At 36.8% G+C, this 22332-nt stretch overlaps 1 protein-coding gene across 3 annotated transcripts; it reads left to right on the plus strand.

Moving 5' to 3' along the window:
• The first annotated feature begins 8008 nt into the window (after window positions 1-8008).
• LOC105039679 (probable potassium transporter 11) lies at window positions 8009-21252 on the plus strand. 3 transcript variants are annotated; one of them, XM_010915916.4, is made up of 10 exons: window positions 8010-8308; window positions 8507-8778; window positions 9580-9805; window positions 11794-12039; window positions 14924-14992; window positions 15540-15797; window positions 15901-15953; window positions 16034-16148; window positions 16234-16488; window positions 20086-21252. In XM_010915916.4, the coding sequence occupies exons 2-10, from the start codon at window positions 8659-8661 to the stop codon at window positions 21132-21134; spliced, it is 2391 nt and encodes a 796-aa protein (XP_010914218.1). In that variant the 5' UTR covers window positions 8010-8308; window positions 8507-8658; the 3' UTR covers window positions 21135-21252. The 3 variants fall into 3 exon arrangements, with proteins under 3 accessions (XP_010914220.1, XP_010914218.1, XP_010914219.1); XM_010915918.4 differs by having other exon boundaries at window positions 8009-8778; window positions 16270-16488; XM_010915917.4 differs by having other exon boundaries at window positions 8010-8778; window positions 14942-14992.
• The last annotated feature ends 1080 nt before the right edge of the window (window positions 21253-22332 follow it).

The following is a 22332-nucleotide window of genomic DNA, read 5'->3' on the forward strand; positions in this document are numbered from 1 at the left end:
TGTGGAATTGATAAATAATTTGGAAAGAATTGGATTAAATTAGTGAAAAAGGCAGGATTAGGTGGAGCCACGTTAGCTGGTTCAAGTCAAACTGATGAACTTAGCAGAAACCTTACTTAGTTGAGCTTAAAATTGGTCAATAGGAACTGGAATTAAGTAGCTAAATTGATGAAATCATGTTAAGCAGATCGAATGATTAAACAGTTAAAATAATTCCTAAATGGTTATCTTTTCGTAAACAAAGCAATGCTCCTACTAGCTTTGCTTTATGTAGTAATTGGAGGTTTGATCATTGTTTTTGCATCACTGAGGCAGGGTTGGAATCCTGCTATGCTGTCCAGAGTTTTATAACGAAAACTTCGACAATATCTAACAATGTCTCGGACAGGTCTTATGATTGCAATATATTTGTATAATTTTAATGCTGAGACATGTGAAGTACATGCTCGTATGTTATAGCATAACAAAATTCTCTAAATCTATGAACATAACTTCTAACCAAGTTTAAGGAAACAAGAAATATTTTTGTGATGCAACCGAGTGTGCTTTGTTCCTGTTTTCGGGAGTGATCGCCGGCATTCTGGTCTGATTCCAATGCCGTCGTGGTAGTGGACGATGGGAAAGGAGGTGCGTGACCGACCGGATGCCTCAAAGGGCACCGACCGATCGAAGGCAAGTTGGAAAGGGGCTCTGCAAGGGAGGCTGGTGTGGGTTTCGTCGGATCCATCATCAGAGGAGGTGTTGGAGCTCGCTCGATGGTATCTGGAGGTAGTAAAGGTCCAACGATGGCCCTCCAGGAGCAGATGGCGTTATAGGAGGCAACGGCGGTGGTGGGACGGAGCCTTGGGAGGCGAGTATCGTTAGAATCGAAGGCAAGAGAATTCTAACTCTAGGGCATGGCTAAAGGGATGGTGATGGCATACGGCCTGGAGAGGGGGCTTCTCCTCTTCCATTTTGGAAAGCCGTTGGAGCGTGATCGGGTTCTCCGACAGCCTTAGTCGATGGCAAGGTAGATGTTAGTGCTTGAACTGTAGAGGTTGGGGTTCTTTCCGATGGAAGGTGTAATTTCTTCGGCGCTACTGTGGGTTCATCTCCCATGGCTCCTGACGGAGTTCTGGGATTCGAAAGCTCTTCGGGAGGTTGTTCGGCTCGTCGGTGAGCTGGTGGAGGATTCAGACCTCCTGTCCGATTTGTGGGGTGGAGGATGAGTCTGTGGAGCACGTTATTCTGCACTGTGCGAGGACGAGGGTCATTTGGAGACAGACTGACGATCACCCTTAGGAGACGAGTACTAATCCCTAGTTAGATTTCTTCCTTGGCCTGATTCATCAGAGTATGACTGATGGGTCGATTGCTGTTGCTGGGCGGATCACTTACATTGCTTATCGGATTTGGCTATCCAGGAATAGCCACATCTTCGATGGTGAGGTGATTCCTGCTCATCGTATTTTGGACATTGCTGTCTGTCTTGCCTAAGAGTATTGTCGGTTTGATGCTGACACTCCATTCTTTGATATCTCCGGCCTCTGGAGCTCTCTAGCTGCCCCGACAGTGATCTGTAGGGTTCTTTCCATCACTTGGGAGCCTCCGCCCTCGGGATTTATCAAAGTTAACTTCGATAGTAGCGTCAGGGATGGGAAAGGTGGAGCGGGCTTTGTTACCCACAGCTCTGATGGTAGACTTCTGACAGCTAGAGGCTCCCATCTATTTGAGCCTTCTATCCCAGATGCAGAGCTTCATGCTACCTGGGCAGGGGACATTTTTGCCAGATAGTAGCTTCATGCAGAATGGATCTTTCTTGAGGGTGACTCTGTCATTGTCATCACTTTGCTCTAGGATGGTGCTAGGCGGTCCCGAGGCCACCTTCTCATTTGGAATATCTGGATCTTTCTTCACCATGCTACTGTAGTCAGAGTTCAATATGTTTATCGGGAGACCAACTCTACAGCAGACTGGATGATAGCTTTTGTAGCCGACCACTCTGACGACTAGCTCTAGATACAGGGTAGGGATTGCTCGCTGGCCTTGCAAAATTTTTTGTATCTTGATTGGTTGAGCTGCTCTCACATCAGACTGATGTGACCGTCCGTCTATACAAAAAAAAAAAAAAAAACATAAAATTATCTTTGTTTTTCTTCTGCATATGCTTACCATGGTTAGATGCCATTCTAGCATTACTTTCATTTTTCTACTTTTAGAAATAAAATAAAATTCTATTTTTATTTTTTTAAATCTAAAAATATAAATATATTTAGTTTTATTATTTTTAAAATATAAATACGGTAATGTTGATGGAGGTGGTAGTAGTAGTGGATGTAGTGGATGTAGTGGAGGTGCTGGTGGCGGGGGTGATGGCTATATAATGAGGGTAGACAGTGACAATAATAATGATGGCACAGGCTCCATAGCATGGTGGGGCCAACATAATGATAGTGGTAATATGGTAGAAATGGTGGTGAAAGTGTCATCTACGTGATAAAGACAATGATAATGGTGATGATGATATGATCGCAGATAATAGTGGTAATAGAGATGCTAATGATATGGCAAAAGGAATGATGGTTGTGGTGGTGGTATGGTGAAGGCCGCAACAATACTAGAGATATTGAAAAGGATAACTAAAATAGTGGTAAAATAATATTGATGGTGGTGGAGGTGATATTAGTGGCAAAAATATATTTTTTTAATAATAATTTTTTTTCTTATTTTTATTTTTTAAAAATAATAATAAAATAAAAAAATAAAAATAATAGCACCATTCATATTTTTATTTCAATTTATAAAATTTAATTTTAAAAATATAAATAATAAATAAAATAAATGCTGAATAGGCTTTTAAGTTTTGGGAGCTTTTGTATCTAATATTTTTGCTTATCATTGTTTTGCTGATGCTACAAGCACCGATCAAAGATCTCTACAATGAAAGCGATTAAGGAAATTGGTTGGGAATAATCTCCCTGCTTCTCTCTTTGTAGTTTGGTTCCTTCAATCCCTACCATTCCCATCATCTTTGGTCTGACATCTCGTAAACTTATTATTGCTTGGAAGCCTTCACAATCAGATTTCATCAAAATCAACTCAGATGCATCCTGTTCATCCCGATTCAGCGGGAGTTGGGTTTATTATTATTCGTAACCACAAAGGTAATACACTATATGCTGCATTAATTCCAATAATTTCTCTACCATCCGCTGGGCTTGCTATTGCACGTCACGAGCTGAGGACAACAATGACTGCATTAGTCCGACAAAATCATTCTGGAGATTCTGAGAGTACGGTTTCATGAATCAATTGGACAAGGCGTAGTCCAGCATCCTTTCCCGAGAGACATCGGATTCTCCAGCTCTTCAATTCTAAACTTTTCCTCTAATCATGTTAATTTATCGCGAAAGGCTCCATCTCTCTGCTCTGGCTCAACACTGTTTTAGACTTCAGCCTTCCGTCTTTTTTTTGAAAAAGAAGAAATAAGAAAATAGATATGATAACATGGCCGAAAATCTGGTTGACAAGTGATGTGACACAAAATTATCGTATTGATATCAGTGCCTACATCACAACCATTCTCTTTTAGTATTGATATATCCGTGAAAATAGTAATGCAGCATATCAAGTACCGGCACGTTTTTCATATTATATATCGACTCGACATAAATGGTACAGCATGATTGGTACTGCAAATGTTGGATGCGATGCATCCAAAAAATCTACAGTGCGCGATGTCGCGCCTACATAATCACCTAAATTCTTATTTAATTTAAACATTTTGAAATCTTGGTCATAGGTGATAGGAAAAAAAAAAAGAAAATCCTCTTGATCGTAGCTTAAAGGAATGTAGTCATGACGAGGAGAGAGACAGATAAAGATCAGAAGGCGCACCATCGGGCATTATTCGGTCGTTGGTCGAAGTCGTCTGTTTTGTCGGGCGACGAATCTCTTCGGAAAGAAGAGAAGATCTAACGAAGGGAAGACGGGAAAGACCACCATGATGGGTATGAGGATGGACAAAGTGCGACACCAACGCAAGCAAACCAAGGACAAAATAAGAAGAAAGGGACCCTGGATGGAGAAAAAGGTGGCTAACTTTGATGGGCGCAGCACGTTAAATGGTGCCTGAGATCCTACGTGCCATTAGATGAACATGTGCGCGTGGACTGAGGCCATCTCGAGTTTTTTAAGAATAGTACGCAATTTATACAGATGGTTGGATCTTGAATGGTGTACGTTGTATTGTACTTAGTTGTCTATATTGTGATCAATGCCATTTGCAACACCTTTTACTTGGATTTTCATGTAACGTTGCGATGTGCAGGGAAAAGTTGCAGGCTCCCATCATAAAGTCTATTGTTCGATGAGCGATGGTGTAAAACTCATCTAAGATCTTAAAAATATGCTTTACTATATCTCTGGCTGACTAGTTAATATTATGAACAAACGCCATTCATGCATAATGAGGTTATAAGTTTTGGGAGGAGTGTGAATCATGTATAATTTTAGTTATAGGAAACTTCTTTGATACTGTAACTTTTTAGGGATTGTACAAATTTGGTCAATTCAAATCTAAATAGTAATCAACCATTTTTCTCTTGCTATCGAAAAATATTAGAGTTGGATTTCTTGAAAAAGTGGTTAACGACTCAAAATCAATAGTAGAGTATCCAAATTATTCAAGATCAAAACCATTGAATATGATGTATGTCATAAAAATATTGTTACATATATAAGACTATAACTTGCAGAATAATATCAAGTCATTATAATATAATGTATAGCTAAATCGCTACGAGTATAAATTGTATTACAATTATTAAATGTCGAGTAATATAATTAATTTGATATAATTTTCTGATAACATGGATATGCATTTTGCTCCTCTTGAAAGGAGAGGAGATGAACTTCTTTTAGGTCAAAAATCAATAATCACCTAGCACTCAAATCAAAGATCTACATACTTGTTCATTATCATAACAAAATATAGTCTCATATAACTTTAGTCACTAATTTTTGTGTCTACTTGATATATAGGTTAGAGACCACCAAAATGTGCCTTGAAGTTTCCATATTTTCAGTAGTATATACCATAGTCAACAATATGGATCTTCGATAAGTGTCCACTTAATTATGTGTTTGACTAGATACTCAATCCTTTCAAGAGAAGCAATGTACATCTTTACATTATATATGTTAACTTAAAGTGATGATTGCATAGCAAAAGTAATAATAAGAGACTAATAGTATATGCTATCTTGATAATTTTCAATTTTCAAACTACTTCATTTGGACCGTAACATTTGTCTCTAAGTTCTAACCATATCTTGAATCAAATATTAAAGCACATTGCCATCAAACATTTATCAAATCACTACCTAGTTCACATGTAGCTATCAAAAATCAATGTAGCAGATGAGGAAGTGGGTGGTGCATGGGTGCTGTTGAGCCACACAACAACTTCCAAATTGGGCTATCGAGTTCATAGATAGTTTTAGTAATTTCAGTATTAAATGTGAGATGGTTACAGTAATTTAAATTGCAACAAAGACAATTATATAATTAATTATATGCAACCAAAAATTGTCCGGTTTGATGTTCACTTAGCAATGACTAATGCACAAGCTATACTTAATAACTTTCGGTTCCATATTTGTAAGAGTGCAGTACACCTATTGTTATACAATTACTGCTTCTAAAGTTTTTGATGGTATTCAACTATGCATTCTGTGGCTTAAACTCCCTACTGAAGTTCTGCAAGTTATCCTCTACTCCAATATATGGTCACTTCAGATTTCCTACATATATTTGTATGCAGTCCCTCAGTCAATATTTTTCTTGCTGTCCCATATTATTTTATTTTTCTGCTGTCTATTTTGTTCTGTGTTAATAGCAGGAAACCTTGTTTTTGGGTTGTGCCAAAAGTTATCCATTAATGGAGTTGCTTCTTTATCGAAAAGAAAAAAAAGAAACTTTAGGCGCCACGTTGTTGTCTGGATGATAGGATGGTCCCTAGAGACGGTTGACCCACTCACTCAGCTTGTCATTTCTATCCGACACGCTCAAATTCTGGTCTCAGTGATCCACCACTCCAATAGCACAATAGGGTAGGTGACGATTGTCAAAAATTTCTTTCAAAAGTATAATTTTTGGAGAAACTGATTACTCTACCCCTTTTTGCGCCCCCCTTATGCAGATGCTCTCCCTCTCTCTCTAAAATAGAATAATAATAAAATCTACCATATATATATATATATATATATATATATATCCAATTTTTTCTAAAAAATAAAATAAAAAATAATTTTTATAATTTTATCTGATTTATCTGGTCCAACATGTCTTGTTTAACTCTATCCATTTCGTTCTACGTTGAGACTCTATATGCTCTATCTCAAGTACAAAAAAAATTTGTAAGTAATAGTCTATCTAGTTTCTATTGAACTTGTTGCCATTCTTATAAATATTTTTTATAATTTTTAGATATAATTTGCCGACCTTCTAAATTTACAAACATTGATCTCTATCTTAAAAACTATATATAACAATTTTTTTTTGAGAATAACTATATATAACAAGTAAAAAAAATTCATAATTTGCATTTCACTTCACCTAGCCTATCAAACAAGGATCACAATTCGGACTCTCACAAAAATATATTTTTTTTCTGATTATTTACTTTTAAAATTGACCACAGATTAGTGGCTATAGATAGCCATTTCAAACCCAATCTCGACTATTAAATTGGCACTAAATAATGTCTGAAATATGAATGCAAACGAGGAGAATTAAAGACATATTACACCACCTCCGTATAATCAACGAAAGCCATAGGGAAACAAAAGTTATGTCCAAGACTATAGCAGCTTAATCTAGATAGTCATTTCATGGAGGATATAACATCTTCTCATGATTAAAAAAAAAAAACCTACTTTTCACGTTAATAGCTCTCTTAAGTTCATTTTTTTTTATCAGGTCCTTTAAAAAAAAAATTACTCCTTGACAATCTTCAACTTTATGAATTACTTTTCAAGAGAGATCTCATTAGAATTTCTACTATTTGGTTAGGATGCATCAGATTATGGGGCAATCTGATGATTCGTTGGAATCATTTATCTAGAAAAATAATTATAAAAGAAAATAATATTTACTACATTTAGTTTAATTACTTTGAAAAATAACATTGGAAGAAGATTATTATATTTAATTGAAGATAACTCTATATAGAAATATGATTAAATTTACAAATATACTCTTCGATACAAAATAATTTTTTTATATCATGATAGTTTGTCATCTGCAATCAATTTTATATCATGAATATAATCACATAACTTTTTTCATAATATCATATTCACATTAATTTTTTTTATAAAAATATTTTATTGAATGAATTAAGAAAATTATCACAATCAATTCAATAATTATATATATAATTTTATTAAAAATATTTTTATCTAAATATATATTATCATCACTTGCAAATTTAAGAAATATCAACTCTTCATAATATTTATTTTATATTTTTTCTCTCGAAAATAAACATATGATCTACCAATTTTTTTATTTTTTTTTATTTTTTTATATCAAATATAATAATGTAATATGTGATTCATTTTTTTTATATCAGAATAATCCCAACCCAATGGATCCCAAGAACATGATGCTTGATGTCCACAAAGCATGCAATCCACCGCGTCTCTTTCTCACGCAATAGAGGCTCTGCTCGGTCCATACGTGGACGGTCGTGATCGCACGAGGGGTTGCAAGAGGGTTCTAACGCAAAAAATTTTGGTTTATTTAGAACAATGCTTGTTAAGATTCTAGTAATTTATTAATCAATCAATGGTTAAATCCGAAATCTTAGACTGTATTCGCGGTACCACCACTATACCATTGTTTTTTAGAAAATACTTTAGTGCAGTTTGGAGTTAACCACGCCAATAGAAGGGAGTAAAACACCATCCGCTCTCTCTCTCTCTCTCTCTCTCTCTCTCTATAAAATCCAGCCCGCTCCATCATGGGGGTAGAAATCTCCTGTCGCTCTCTTCCCGCTCGTACCCCACCCTTCCTGCGATCCTAAACCTAACAAATCCTCGCAACGACGCCCTTATCGCCTCTCCCCTCCAGGGGACCACGCCCGCCTCCCCCGGTGCCACCTGGGAGCACTCCAAGCTCCGCAAGCGCCTATCCATCCTCCTCTGTCTTCGCTGCCTTCCTGGTGACAACTGCCGCCCGATTACTGGCCAAAGATCGACTTTTGGAGCTGCCTGGTGTCAGAGCTCCAGAAATCCGTGGGCTTTGCCTCTGGAATCGAGCAAAGGTGGTGTTTTCTTGGTGGATTTTTAGTTTATTGGCGATCTTATTTCTTCCCACCCGGAAAAGTTCGGATCTTTGGATGCTTTTTGTGATACGGGAATGGGTTCTGTGTCAAATTTAGCATCTTGCTTTCCAGTTGCATGTGTTGCTACTCTCCAAGTCTCTTATTTTGGGCCGCTTGGACCCTATCTCAAATCCACAGAAATACCTCTCTCCACCCAAGGTCAGATGTGCTTTTGGTGCCTGTTTATGATGTGAACGAGTTGCTATCAGCGATTTAGATATTGGGTGTTGATTTGGGCCGCTTCGAGGAGCAGAGATATCGAAAGAGTGTGCTGAAGGAGTTGGGATTTCATGGCGTCGGAGATGGTGAATGAGGAGACGAATAAAGGGAGTATGTGGGTTTTGGATCAAAACCTCGATCAGCCCATGGAGGAAGAGGCTGGTCGGCTTAAAAATATGTACAGAGAAAAGGTTTACTTCAATTTTCCATTTTGAGTCCATGCTATAGTTTATATTACTTTACTGTTTTTCTTTACAACAAGATTCGGTTTTCTTTTCCAATAATTGAGCAGAAGTAGAATGACCACTTTCTTTCAGATGCACCATCTTTTATTATCTTTTCTCCATTTCTTAATTCCAGTTCTATACTCCTGTATTGTTAGTGGAATCTCTTCATTTATTAAATCAGATCTGATAATTCAACTTAGTGAACATATAACAGCTAACATCTGTCTGAAATCTTGTCTGATTTAGATCTCTATCATGGTTATTAGGGTTTTTTTTTTTTTTTGAGCAGGAAGTGAAGGAAGGCAAATTCATTCTTACTGATTGTCATGTTATTGGTTAATATGCTTCCTTTTTGGGTACTTTGCTAACCTGTGTTTGAGATGGAACTAAATGCTATAACTTCACTAAAGACCATGTTGAAGACTGATATATGAATTATTTGGGGGAAAAAAAATAGCAAGGGGCATTTTGATGATTCACATGATTTATGATTATTCAGTTTCTTTACTTCATACGTTCTGATCTCCTGAGAAATGTGAAATTGTAAGTTCTTCAGAAAATTGTTATTCTGACTTCTAGAGCTTCTCAATTTTTTTCTAATAAGAAGAAAAACATAATCGTCTTTTACTTGTAGAATCTCTTAGTCACAAGCTGATCTAAGTGCTGTGTTCATTTTTCTTTTTAAAAAAAATTGCTCAAACTCATGCTTGTGATCTAGTCATTGAAGCATATCGATCTGCTGACATGCTTTGTTCTTCCATGCAGAAATTCTCATTGATTTTAATTTTAAGGCTCGCATTTCAGAGCCTAGGTGTGGTATTTGGAGATCTGGGCACATCACCGCTATATGTTTTTTGCAATACATTTCCTAATGGGGCAAAAGATCCAGAGGATGTTATTGGAGCTCTTTCTTTAATCATATACTCCCTTACTCTCATCCCACTCCTTAAATATGTCTTCGTAGTGTTGAGGGCAAATGACAATGGTCAAGGTACACTGTCATTCTCCATTTTTGGTTTCTTATGTTTGTTTTTGCTATATCCAAGTAATACATATACAGCGAATTGCATGTGGAAAAGAAATCAATCCTTTTAACTAAGATGCTAGAAAAAATACTGATGCAATTTCAGTATGACTGTAACCCAAAAGAATATGGTTATCATGAATCTAGAGCTAAAAGGAACAAAGTAAAAAAGAAATTTCAAAAGATTTTTGACAGTATTCAGTATCAATTAATGCCACAAGCACACATACATAAAAAAAGAGAGAAAATCTGTCTAGTAATGCTATGTTTCAGATGAATCAATGGCAAAGAGGATTCTAATGCTGTGATGGTATGACATGTCAATGGGTCTGGTGAAATTATGTGTCACCATGAAGAACATTTTGAGGTAGTTAAATGTAAAGAAGTTTCACAATTAACAAATTGATATATTGCACTTAGACCCTTATGCTATCACAAGACACTTAGGAATATAAATGCCGTCCCAATGTCATGAACTTTAGGAGCAAGTATTGGGATGTTGTAGCAATGATCAACTCATTTGTGGGTGATGGCCCAAACTTCACACTCAGAATAGTCCATAGGCTCTCATAGATAGCATTTTTTACAATAAGCACATTTTTAGCCACATGTTCATATTTACCAAAAAGAGGGCAGGCCTTGATACAATGGTAAGATTGCACTAGTATGACTTTGGTGTCATGGGTTCGAAACATGGAAATAGCCTCTCTGGACCCCCCCTAGACCTAGCAATAGTGGGAGCCTCATACACTAGAATGCCCTTTTTATGTCATATTTACAGAAGCAGTTATAACTAACAGTACAAACGATCCACGCTTCTAATGCTTACCATTTTGTTTTCATGGTTTGTTCTGCATAAATATATGTAAAGGTTTATATAGACTTAGAAATAGATAGATAAACATGAGGGTTCTTGGAGAGACCTGCAGCAGTCTTGATGCTTCTCTTTTTTTTCTCCAAATATGATATGTTGTGAGTTGATATCGAACACCTTGCCAATATGTCCAATATGTTGTGAAGCTGGGCATCAAAGAAACATTTAAGATGAGAGATCCATTGAAGATGTCACGATGCCTGGATACCTTACTTGTTTCTCCTGGAAGATGAATATCTCCAAAAGGATTTTATGATGGTTACAAACAATTGAATTTAGTCATCATTATTCTTGATTAGAAGAAGGTAGAAGCATAGAACTTCTATCCAAGAAGTAGCTTGCAGTAAGCTTTTTTGGCTGCCTTTTCTTCCGAACTCATCTTTTTTAATTCCTTTTTCCTTCTATATGGCCTTTATAGATCTAAGCAAAGAGGCACTCATCATCAATCAGCCCTATCAGTCATTGCTAATTTGTTGGATATTGAGACCCCATCAAGGGGAATATAAGGTCCTTAGCCTCTTATGAGTGTTGCAATTATACATGGCCTGGGAACTGTTAATTCAGTTTTCTACATCACATGATAGTTCTAATGCTCACTCTAGATTCTCTCCAAGGTAATCCCTTTAGCGAATATCCTTCTTATGTCTATGTACCGTTCAGCAAACTTAGGTTACAAACCCACTTAAATATTCTCTCTGCAGTATGCATTTTTCAGTGTCTATCAATGATCTTATGCTTCAACTCCAACATCATAGCTTCCATGCAGAAGCAGTTGGTATTGTGCTGATTATTCTTAATACTTGTCACTATGTGTATACAATATGATACGTACCTTATTTTACTGGATGACAGATTTAGATTGCTTATCACATATAGGTTTTGACATAAATTTGTGGAAGTTAATATATGTGGACTGCTGATTCAATTTGTTGTAGAAAAAATAAAATGCAAACCTGAATATTGTACATTGTTGTCACTAATATTATGGGCTCTTAAATATGAAACCTTCATTCTCTTTGGCTGCTGTCTTTTCCTTCTTATACATACTGAAAAATTATGAATGTTACTTTGTTATGTGCAGGTGGTACATTTGCTTTATACTCACTACTCTGCCGCCATGCAAAAATAATTACTATTCCCAACCAACATAGAACAGATGAAGAACTAACAACATATAGTCATCAGACATATGATGAGAATTCATTAGCAGCAAAAATCAAGAGATGGTTAGAGGAACATTCTTATAAAAAGAATGCTCTTCTTATTCTTGTTCTTGTTGGCACATGTATGGCAATTGGAGATGGGATACTTACTCCAGCTATATCAGGTCAGTTTGTTCTGTGTTTTACTTTTCCTTTGCTTAGTAGCTCAACTGTATTGTTTTTCTATGTACATCATCTTTAGTGAACTTGTTTCCAGTAATTCCCTTCGTGTATCCATTTACATAAGCTCCTGGTGATGGTAATTTAGGTTAATATATATTTTTTTCTTTTTTGTCGAGGAATACTGGGTCTTGTTTACAATATTTTTTCTGTAACCATATCCAACAGCTTATTGGCTCCCTTAGTTGCAAAGATTTGTTCCTTAATGTTGTTCATATCTTTCATTACAGCAATATTTTTAGTCAAAGATCTCCTGTTCTTCGAGTTTTTTTTCCCTGACAGTCAGTGCTGCATAAACCTGTGCAGACACATGCATTATACATTGTACTTAGTTCACAGAAAGTCCACATTATTTGCAATAGTCTGAATAAATTTTCGTGTTGGCAATCTCACTTCTTACAAAGTGAGCGTCCTTTTTGGTAGTCCAAACAAATCTCTATTCCATAATCAGATTCCAGATTTCATGATTATCAAGCTTCTACTGCTGCTAGTGCCCCAACTTCTTCCTCCATTTATTGCCTCCTAAATCTATGCTGAGGGTCTGTGCCATTAAGACTCCAAAAACTTCTGGTTTTGGGGTGATTATGTCACCTTGGGTGTAAATCATGGAAGTTGCACATGTATTTAGTAGCATGCCTTAGTGAGAATTGGATGCATTGGCTTCATCATCATCGCCATTATCATCACTATTGTTATTATTATTTTTATTCTTTTTGCTAACATGGTCATTTATTTTAGTGTTTTGCTTTTCACAACTAGCATTGCATCTTGACAAGTTTTGCTCAAAAATGTCCACCAATTAAATGTCATGCATCTCAAGAGTCCAATTCAACATTTTTGTTCCTTTGCTGAGTATAACTCTTTATTTTTGCTCTCTCTATTTTGGATGATCTAGCGTGGACATATGGTTGGTCTGTCTTCTTAGATTGGTGGGTTTGTAGAGGACCAGCATGGTGATCTATCATATCATAAAACACTAATCATTTCTGTGGGCTGTCCATATCCTTTGTCAATCAATTAGATTCTTGGAATTGGATTATTTTCACCATTGTATCTGGCTTATGGGTGCTTAAGATTACATAATTTAAGAGGAAATATTGTTTGATGGATGCTATGTCAACCATTGTATGGTATGCATGTGACTGGTATAGTGGAAGAGTGCTTCAATGAATGGTTATAACTTATAATACTTGTCAAACATAGAGATTTGGTATTAGAAATTCATTTTATTATATAATTTGCTTTAAAATTTATGTGGATTTTTCTATTTGTGTGATTCACTTGTTGATATGTGAAGGATATGATCCATCAATTCCCTGTCTTTTTTAAATAGGATATTCAGTATGTTATATTTTGTAAAATGGGGAGTTTTTATCGAGATGTAGGTCATCATACTTGTTCACCAGTAGGCCCTATAGCCTTATACATGGTACACCCATCTTTTTCTTTGGTGCTGTCATGTATATTTTCATTCTAATTTTGAAGTTACATGCTAATTACATATAAGAGGTGTTATGTGTGCTGTGCATTGACCCATATAATGGGTTGAATCCTGTATATCTACTTATTTTTCCCTAAAAACATTCACACTCATGCACAAGGGTTGATGCCCAACAAGATTTTTTGCTTCTTAAGTTTCAACATGTATTTTTTTGAAATTTATGGCTGTATTTGCGTCTATGAAGCCCGGATACTTCAAACCACATGCCATTTCCATATGGATATGTATCGGATTCTGATATTTGTTGGGTACTTCTCAGATACGTTTCTGATACTTGTGTTGAACATTCTATTCTAAAATAAAAAACATTCCAAGTACTTATTGGATGCACTCAAGATGCTGCCTTGATGCTTCCAAAAATGTGATGGGTGTTTTCTTTCTTTCTCTTTTTCAATTCTAATCTTTTAATGGTGAGTCAGCATTGTTGGAGTAGATGGTATTAATATAAAATATGAAGTATGCATCAAGGTTTATGGGTTTGAATAATGACAAGTGATAAGCTTGTAAAACTTGATGCTAACATATAACGTATGGACTGTTATTTTGACAGCCTACTATGCTGTATGGATTTTTTTTCAAATACATATATTTACACCTGTGTATGTAGCTACGTATGCATGTACAAATGCAACTATGTAATTTCTTGATGCAACCTAGGCATATTGTGTCTTGTAAGATTTACCGTATTGGCATATCCATATCATGTATCCATGTCTATGCTTCATAGGTTCCAGATGCACTGATGAAATACATTAATTGGAAGTTCTCATTTTGCAAAAGGAACTTATAATCTTATGTGCGTACTGCATGCATGGCTTAAAATAATGAAAAAAATCTTAAGTCTCTTCAGTAATAAAATTTCATGTTTTGCTATTTTCTCTGGTTGCCACCTCCTAGAGAATTATTTACAACGAAATACAATTAAAATAAATATTGAATATTTCTTTTGATTAAACCTACAAGCAAAAAGAAGTAAAAAATGATTTAATTATAAAGGCATCCAAACAAAACTTAAAACTCATGAGGTTTTCCATTGAGTTTCAAATACTCTTTTTTGTGGAGGCATTTCCATAATATTAATAAAAAATCTTGTTGACTAAAAATATATGTCATGGGAAAGAAAGACATTTCATCGAGCACTGTACATTGAATGTGCTTGAAAAGTTGTCATTGGATCTGTATGATTTCATCGGGGCTTCTTCAATTGTACAAGCATTTTCCAGGATACTTTTAATTGTATAAGGCCATCTTACTCCAAACGTTTCTATGTATATCTTGTATCTGAGTGCCCTGTTAACCTCTGTAAAATTCTAACTCTAAAATTTAAGATTTTGTCTTTTTTGCAGTTCTTTCAGCATCAGGTGGAATAAAGATTGACCATCCCAAGATGAGTAATGGTATATCTTTTTTGCCCAACCATGCCTATATCTGCTTTGATGCATACTTTTGAATTCATGGAACCCTTGAGTCTCTCAATTGCAGAAAATCATTTTTGTTGCTTATAAGCCTAGGTAATATGATCAGTCTATTTGACATCGGTTATACTCTTAGGCATGATGCCAATGTTTTTCATTTATTGAATCTGATGATGAGGATTGTTCATTCCATGAAAATTGTCCATCACAAACATATTACAAATGCCTGTCAAAGGTTATGTCTAGACTGGGAATAAAAGATTTAGTAACATTTTCCATGTAAAAAAAAAAGGTCATCAGGCTTTGTGATATTTTTGTGTGTTTGAAAGTTACAAGTTGTTATATTAAACAATTTGGTGTTCAATAGTATTATCGGTTTCAAAGTCCCTAAAATCATGGAATTAGAGATCTCTGTTTTGAGTAGAATTTTCCAACTTCTTGTATTTTGGCTCTTCATCGTCTAATAAATTTCCATTTTTTGAATTGTGGATGGCTAATTTCTCTTTTTCCTCATATCCCGATGCCTCAGATGTGGTTATACTTGTTGCTGTGGTCATATTAGTTGGTTTATTTAGCATGCAACACTATGGTACAGACAAGGTTGGATGGCTTTTTGCTCCCATTGTCCTCATCTGGTTTATACTCATTGGTGCTATTGGTGCTCTGAACATATGGAAATATGATAGTTCTGTTCTCAGGGCTTACAATCCAGTTTATATATATCGGTATTTTAGACGAGGGAAGGTTAGTTGGACCTCTCTTGGAGGAATTCTGCTTAGTATCACGGGTGAGATTCTTCTGAACTGGTGTATGTTTCTGTGGTGTGTCATATATGTTTTTCTTGGTATCCTGAAAGCTAACTTGCATTGTCCTGCAACACTGTTTTGCAGGGACAGAAGCGTTATTTGCTGATCTGTGTCATTTTCCTGTCCTAGCTGTTCAGGTTTGTACATCCATTTACACAGTTATGACTGATGTCTTAACTTTCTCTTTGCCAGCTCAGATTATGTGTTCTCTGTGCAGATAGCTTTCACTCTCATTGTGTTCCCTTGTCTTCTTCTGGCATACACTGGACAAGCTGCTTACATAGTTAGCAACGGAGGGCATGTATTAGATGCTTTCTATCGTTCTATTCCAGGTCCCTTCTGACTCTTACAGCATAGAGCCCTTTAAGTCTCACTTTCTATATGAGTGGATGGTTACATATTTTTTATTCTTTATAGGTATTATATACTGGCCAACTTTTGTCATTGCAACAGCAGCAGCAGTGGTCGCTAGTCAAGCCACCATATCTGCAACATTTTCAATAATCAAACAAGCACTTGCACTTGGCTGTTTTCCAAGGGTCAAAGTTGTTCATACATCAAAAAAGTTCCTAGGTCAGATATATATTCCAGACATTAATTGGATCCTTATGGTTCTTTGCATAGCTGTTACGGCTGGATTCAAAAATAAAAGTCAGATTGGAAATGCATATGGTAAGCTGGCCTTAATTTCATGCATATCAACACTAATTGCAAGACATATTTTCTTTATTGTAATATGCTCAGATGTTAACATGAATTAGTATGATGACAATGGTTAGGAACACTTGTCATGTGACTGATCATCATAAGGTTTGATACTTATAGATACTTTTGCATACATAGCCTTCAAAAAGTACTTTGCTTGCTAATCCCTTCCTAAAGTGAAAAATGCGAATGTATCCCTTGAGAAGTGTACAACATGCACATATACCTCTCATACAATCTGCAAGCTGCAGATATGCTCCTCCAAAATCTGACAATTGCATACACACCCTACAATTTTATGACATACTTGCCATATTATCTTATCATTCATTCCTTCATTTTTTTTCTTTTGATACATAATATAGGATTTCTTTAGTCCCTAGAACTGCTATGTAGTTGTTTTTTCCTTTTTCTTTTTTATCCTTGCGGATTTCTGATTTTTATTTTTTTCTTTTTGATCTTTCAACAGAAATTTAGACTACTCTTCCTACCATATCTCCTCCGTTTGCTGTTGCATATGACCATACCATCTAAAATTCCCCATTTAATGAAGCCCTTAAACTTCCCATTCTGTTACTTCTACCTTAACATTCACATCTAAGTGCTGCTCATGCAGTAAACTTGCTTCCCTCTTATGGCCCAACCTTTCATCCATGCTGTACCTGTACTACAGCTTAGCTTACAATAGTTGCACTTGTGAAGAAAGGCCTATGCAGTAATATGACAAGAGTTGCTGAGCAACTCCACATCATTACCCACTTTAAAATTACCGTTCATGCTTTCATTCATGTCTTTCCTACAGGAAACATAATGAAAGCATCGGAAAGTTTTTGGAAACAACCCAGTATGTTTTCTGAGAATAGCCTGTGGTCTTACATGTAATGCATCACTTCATGTACACTAAAGACAGAACTTAACTAATGGATACATAAAGCACACAATGGTGTAAGGCAAAGATGTTTGATGGTGCTGCAATTATCTCAAGAAGTTTTGTCCACTCATCAAGGACCACATTTTGATAACAATTAATTGTACAAGTTTTAAAAGCCATTGGTAGTGGACCTGCTTGTCATCTGCCAGCAATGATGGACTACACATTGCTGAAACTCAAGAAAAATATAAAGGGGTTAAAATCTTTTTAATTAAAAATTAAATGAAAAATATGTGCTCTGCTATCTTGTGCTGGGTTACGGTACTAGCTTAGCATGGACTGGTGCATCAAGCACTTGAATGCTTAAAGATTTCTTTTCACATTGATATAACTTAGAATTAGTGAGTTTAACACCAATGTTGGAGAGAGATGGAGTTGCTAAAGTTAAAAAGCTAAAAACTGAAGCATAGGCCACTTACATTTGTAGCAGTGGCACTGAACAAGAGAATAATATGCTCTTAGCATTTTCATATGTGACAGCATCTATCAGCCAGAGGCTGGAGTTGGTGGTGGAATGCTTGTCAGAAGAATTATTAGCTTAAAGTCAACAAAGGTCTAAAACTTGAATAAGTATGCTACAGAGCAAGAGAGTAACAATCCATCAGAAGTATCCAATAATGCATAACAAAGACAATGGATGAAATAAGCCTTCAAAATTTGGTCTACTTCATGGACATATGATGATTACTTTTCCAATAGATTGTAAGTAAAACAGTAAAAGTGTACCGGGTAATGATACAGAGTGGATCAGAAGGGGATTTCTTGTATGAGAGTAAGCTGTAACTGAGTCAGAAAGTCACCAATAATCAGACAAAGGTATGCTTCTCTTCCTTTATCAGGTACCATCTAGAAGAGATGTAAACCACAAGAAAAACTGGAGAGGGTTAATATATTCTATTTTGAATCGATATTAGAGATGTTGCCTCAAATTAACCTTAATGAAGGGTCATGGCCAACACTGATTCTGTGCTTAATATAAAACAACAAGGTTATAATGCTTTGAGGATCTATATCAAAGGAGTGTGAACATGATGGCTTTTGCTGAAATCAATAGCTAAGATGGTGGTGGAAATGCTGAAGCCTCATGGGGGAGTTTATTTGAGACTAGAAATAGCAAAGCAGATATAGTTAGCATTATCTAGAGGTTAATAGGGGGTATTTTCATGTCTATCTAATGGAGAGGCTGGCCATGAGCTGCAGTCATGACAATAAAAGCATCACTGATGTCAATTCTTTGACACTTGAGCAAAAATCTAGTTATAGTGAACATCATAGTCCTGAGTGAAAGCTTGAGCAATTAGTTGAACTTTGTGATCTATTAAACTGTCAAAATATACTCTCCTGATTTTGTAGGCCCTGATACCTCTAGAACATGAATAAGGTCCTATTTTCCTGTTCTTAGAGGTGTGCGTTGCTCTTCTATCATGGCTAGCTATCAGTCATTATCTTGGGCTGACTCCTCCTCAAAATCAGTACCAGATGCTTTACTGATTAAGCACCGAGTCAGTATGGTGTCTTTTTGTACTGACACAGGTACGCCAGTAAGGTGTCAGCACCCTTATTGAGAGAGAGAGAGAGAGAGAGAGAGGGAGGGGGCGGGATGGCAGAAAGAAAGATATGAGGGAGATCAGCAACTGGCGAGGGCATTTGATGGGGGCGATTGACTGAGGCGACCAGCTAGGGTGTTTGGCGAGGATGTCAGATGAAGACATTTGGTGAGAGTGACAGATGAGGGTGTTTGACGAGGGAGATAGGCAAGGGCAACCGGTGGAGGAGCTGCTTAAGGCTGATGGTGATGGCATTGGAGAGAGGGGCATGGCTAGGGTTTTGAAAATGAGAAAATGAGAGGTTGATTGGGATTCAGGAGGTAGGTGATTTTATATTTACTGATTTAGCTCGGGTGAACTGGACAAATCCGGTTCAAACTGCATGGAATCAATCTAGACTGGTTTTGACCAGTTCCATCTCCTCTCCAAACGAGACCTGCATACTAACCCAGTTCTACACTGATTTGGTTCAGTAATCCCAGACCAGCCAGCTCAGGTTTTTATGGTAGACCTTGCTTACTCTTATTGAGATTCAGACTTCTTTATGGGCATGAGTGTCCATGAGAATTGATAAATTGTGAGTGGAGTCAACTTGGATAAGTACTTCACCTGGGTGTATCACGTCATGCTCAGAATAACAAAAGACAAAAGCATAATCACAGGGGTCAGGAGGGCTTTTTCAAAGAAAACATCAGTGGAAGACACTATGAGGAACTTTGATTGTAAAAAACTTAGTAGACACCTATAATCCATGATATACGTTTGCAAACAGAATATATATAATTGATGAGTTAATGTTGCCACCTGCATGGTATGTCATTGCTGAAATTTGATCATTTATAAGTTGATCTATGTATCTGATTTGCATGCAGTAAAATCTGTAAATAGAAGGTGTCAGCAAATTGGTTTTTCATGATTTTGAAATGTCATTCCATGTTGTGCCATAATTATCTTCGGTTTTCTGCAAGAATCTGGTTTTTAACTGATCGTTGCAAAATAGAATCTGTGTTAGATGCATGCGTCTCTCCATCAAATTTCTCCATGCTTGTTTCATATGTATAAATAAATTCTATACTTTATGAACAGGAACTGCTGTGGTGATTGTTATGCTGGTGACAACATTTCTCATGGTTCCAATAATGCTGTTGGTATGGCGCAGCCACTGGATCCTTGTTGCCATCTTCACTGGTCTTTCCTTGCTGGTGGAGCTCCCATACCTTTCTGCAGTGCTCTTCAAGATAGACCAAGGTGGTTGGGTTCCGTTGGCCATTGCTGCTGCCTTCCTCCTCCTCATGTATGTATGGCACTATGGAACTTTGAAGCGGTATGAGTTTGAAATGCACAGTAGGGTCTCCATGGCCTGGATCTTGGGTCTTGGCCCCAGCCTTGGCTTGGTCCGGGTCCCTGGGATAGGCTTTGTGTACACAGAACTGGCAAATGGTGTTCCTCACATCTTCTCCCACTTCATCACCAATCTCCCTGCCATCCACTCTGTTGTTGTTTTTGTATGTGTCAAATACCTCCCGGTCTACACAGTACCGATAGAAGAGCGGTTTCTTGTAAAGAGGATTGGCCCGAAGAATTTCCACATGTTCCGCTGTGTTGCAAGATATGGATATAAAGATCTCCACAAGAAAGACGACGATTTTGAGAAGATGCTTTTTGATAGCATCTCTCTCTTTGTTCGTCTTGAAAGTATGATGGAAGGTTACTCCGATTCTGATGAGTATAGCTTATGCGGGCAGCAGACTGAGAAATCTTCTAATTTCCTTTTTACTGAGAATGACAATGGCAATACAGTCTCCTCCAACATAGATCCAAGTTACTCGTCATATCATGATTCTATAATACCTGCCCAATCCCCAGTTGGGGGAAACAGTTTGGTAAGATCATCAGGCCAGACAAGCCAGACAATGGGGGAAGAATTGGATTTCTTGAACAGGTGCAAGGATGCTGGGGTGGTCCACATTTTTGGGAACACAATTGTGACGGCTCGAAGGGATTCGGGAATTATTAAAAAGATTGCTGTTGATTACATTTATGCATTCCTTCAGAGAATCTGCAGGGAAAACAGTGTGATCTTTAATGTTCCCCATGAGAGCCTATTGAATGTGGGACAGATATTCTATGTATAGTTAATCTGATCAAAAGAATGTGGTTAGCTGCACCTTCTGTAATGAGCTCCCTTTTCCTGTAACCTTTTTTGAATGTGGTATCTTACAAGATGAATGTAAAGGTAGGACTGTTTTTTCATAGATGCCTTCTGTAATGAGCTCTCTTTTTCCTATAACCTTTCTTTTTTCATAGATGCATTGGCTGAGCACCAGGTAGTTGTTTTTTCCCGCCATCCCTCCTACAATGAAGGAAGAAAGTGCTCTCCCAATGTGGCTTGCTGGTTTGGGCTAATTGTAAGATATGTTATGTTTGGATACGTATTGGTTGAATTGAATAAAAAGCATCTGGGTTTTTTGGGTTTTATCAATAGAAATTGTTCATCATATGTTAAAGGGTTGGTTGCATTATGGGGATTGGGATCTTTCCAATTACAAACAGCAATATTGCCTAAACTAGTTTAAATTCTTTTATCCTATGATTTGAGGGCAATAGAAAGTTTGTTCTTTCTTAATCTTCATATGCTTGGTTGTATACTATGTTTTCTCAGGCTCTCTGTCCCTTCTAGCATTGACACAGAATCATGCTGTAACCTGAGGAAGATCACTTTGGGAAGCCTGTGCTCGCATAAGCACGAACTGCAAAGAGATACATCAAGAGATTATGTGGGAGTTTAGTTTTTGACTGCTGGTATTGGAGCAGGTTCACTTTCTAGGAGCGCCATGTTGGAACTTGCATTGGTAGATAGAATGAGTGTAGAAATGCCAGAGTTCTTGTGCCATGCTGTAGGAGGCAAAGCAACAGGACTTTGTAGGTTAATTCTGCTGCACATCCGTGAAATAGAGTTCTCTCGTAATAGCTCCTTTGAAAAGTGATTCTATTACTTTCGCAAGATCAGACACCCTTGGGAAGAGAAATTAGACAAATTTCTAATTGTAAACATGTTGATGAAGATCTGAAGGATGGATACCACCAAGCCATCCAAATGAAGATTTTGCCGAAAAGAAAGAAGAAGTTCTGAGTTAGAATCTTCATGTTGAGACAAAAGAAGAGAGGCTTAGAAATACTATCAAGATCGCTCATACCTTCCCAAGTTCCTTAGGAATTAGTCTTTGACAATGCATGCACCAAAAAATTTAAATTTTTGTAGATTAACTACAAATCACAGTCCTGCCTAGAATTTATTGGCTCACAAGAGATCTATTCTGCCTGTTGAAAGAC

The sequence above is a fragment of the Elaeis guineensis genome, chromosome 1 (assembly GCF_000442705.2).
Source record: "Elaeis guineensis isolate ETL-2024a chromosome 1, EG11, whole genome shotgun sequence".
In the NCBI taxonomy this organism is placed as follows: Eukaryota; Viridiplantae; Streptophyta; class Magnoliopsida; order Arecales; family Arecaceae; genus Elaeis; species Elaeis guineensis.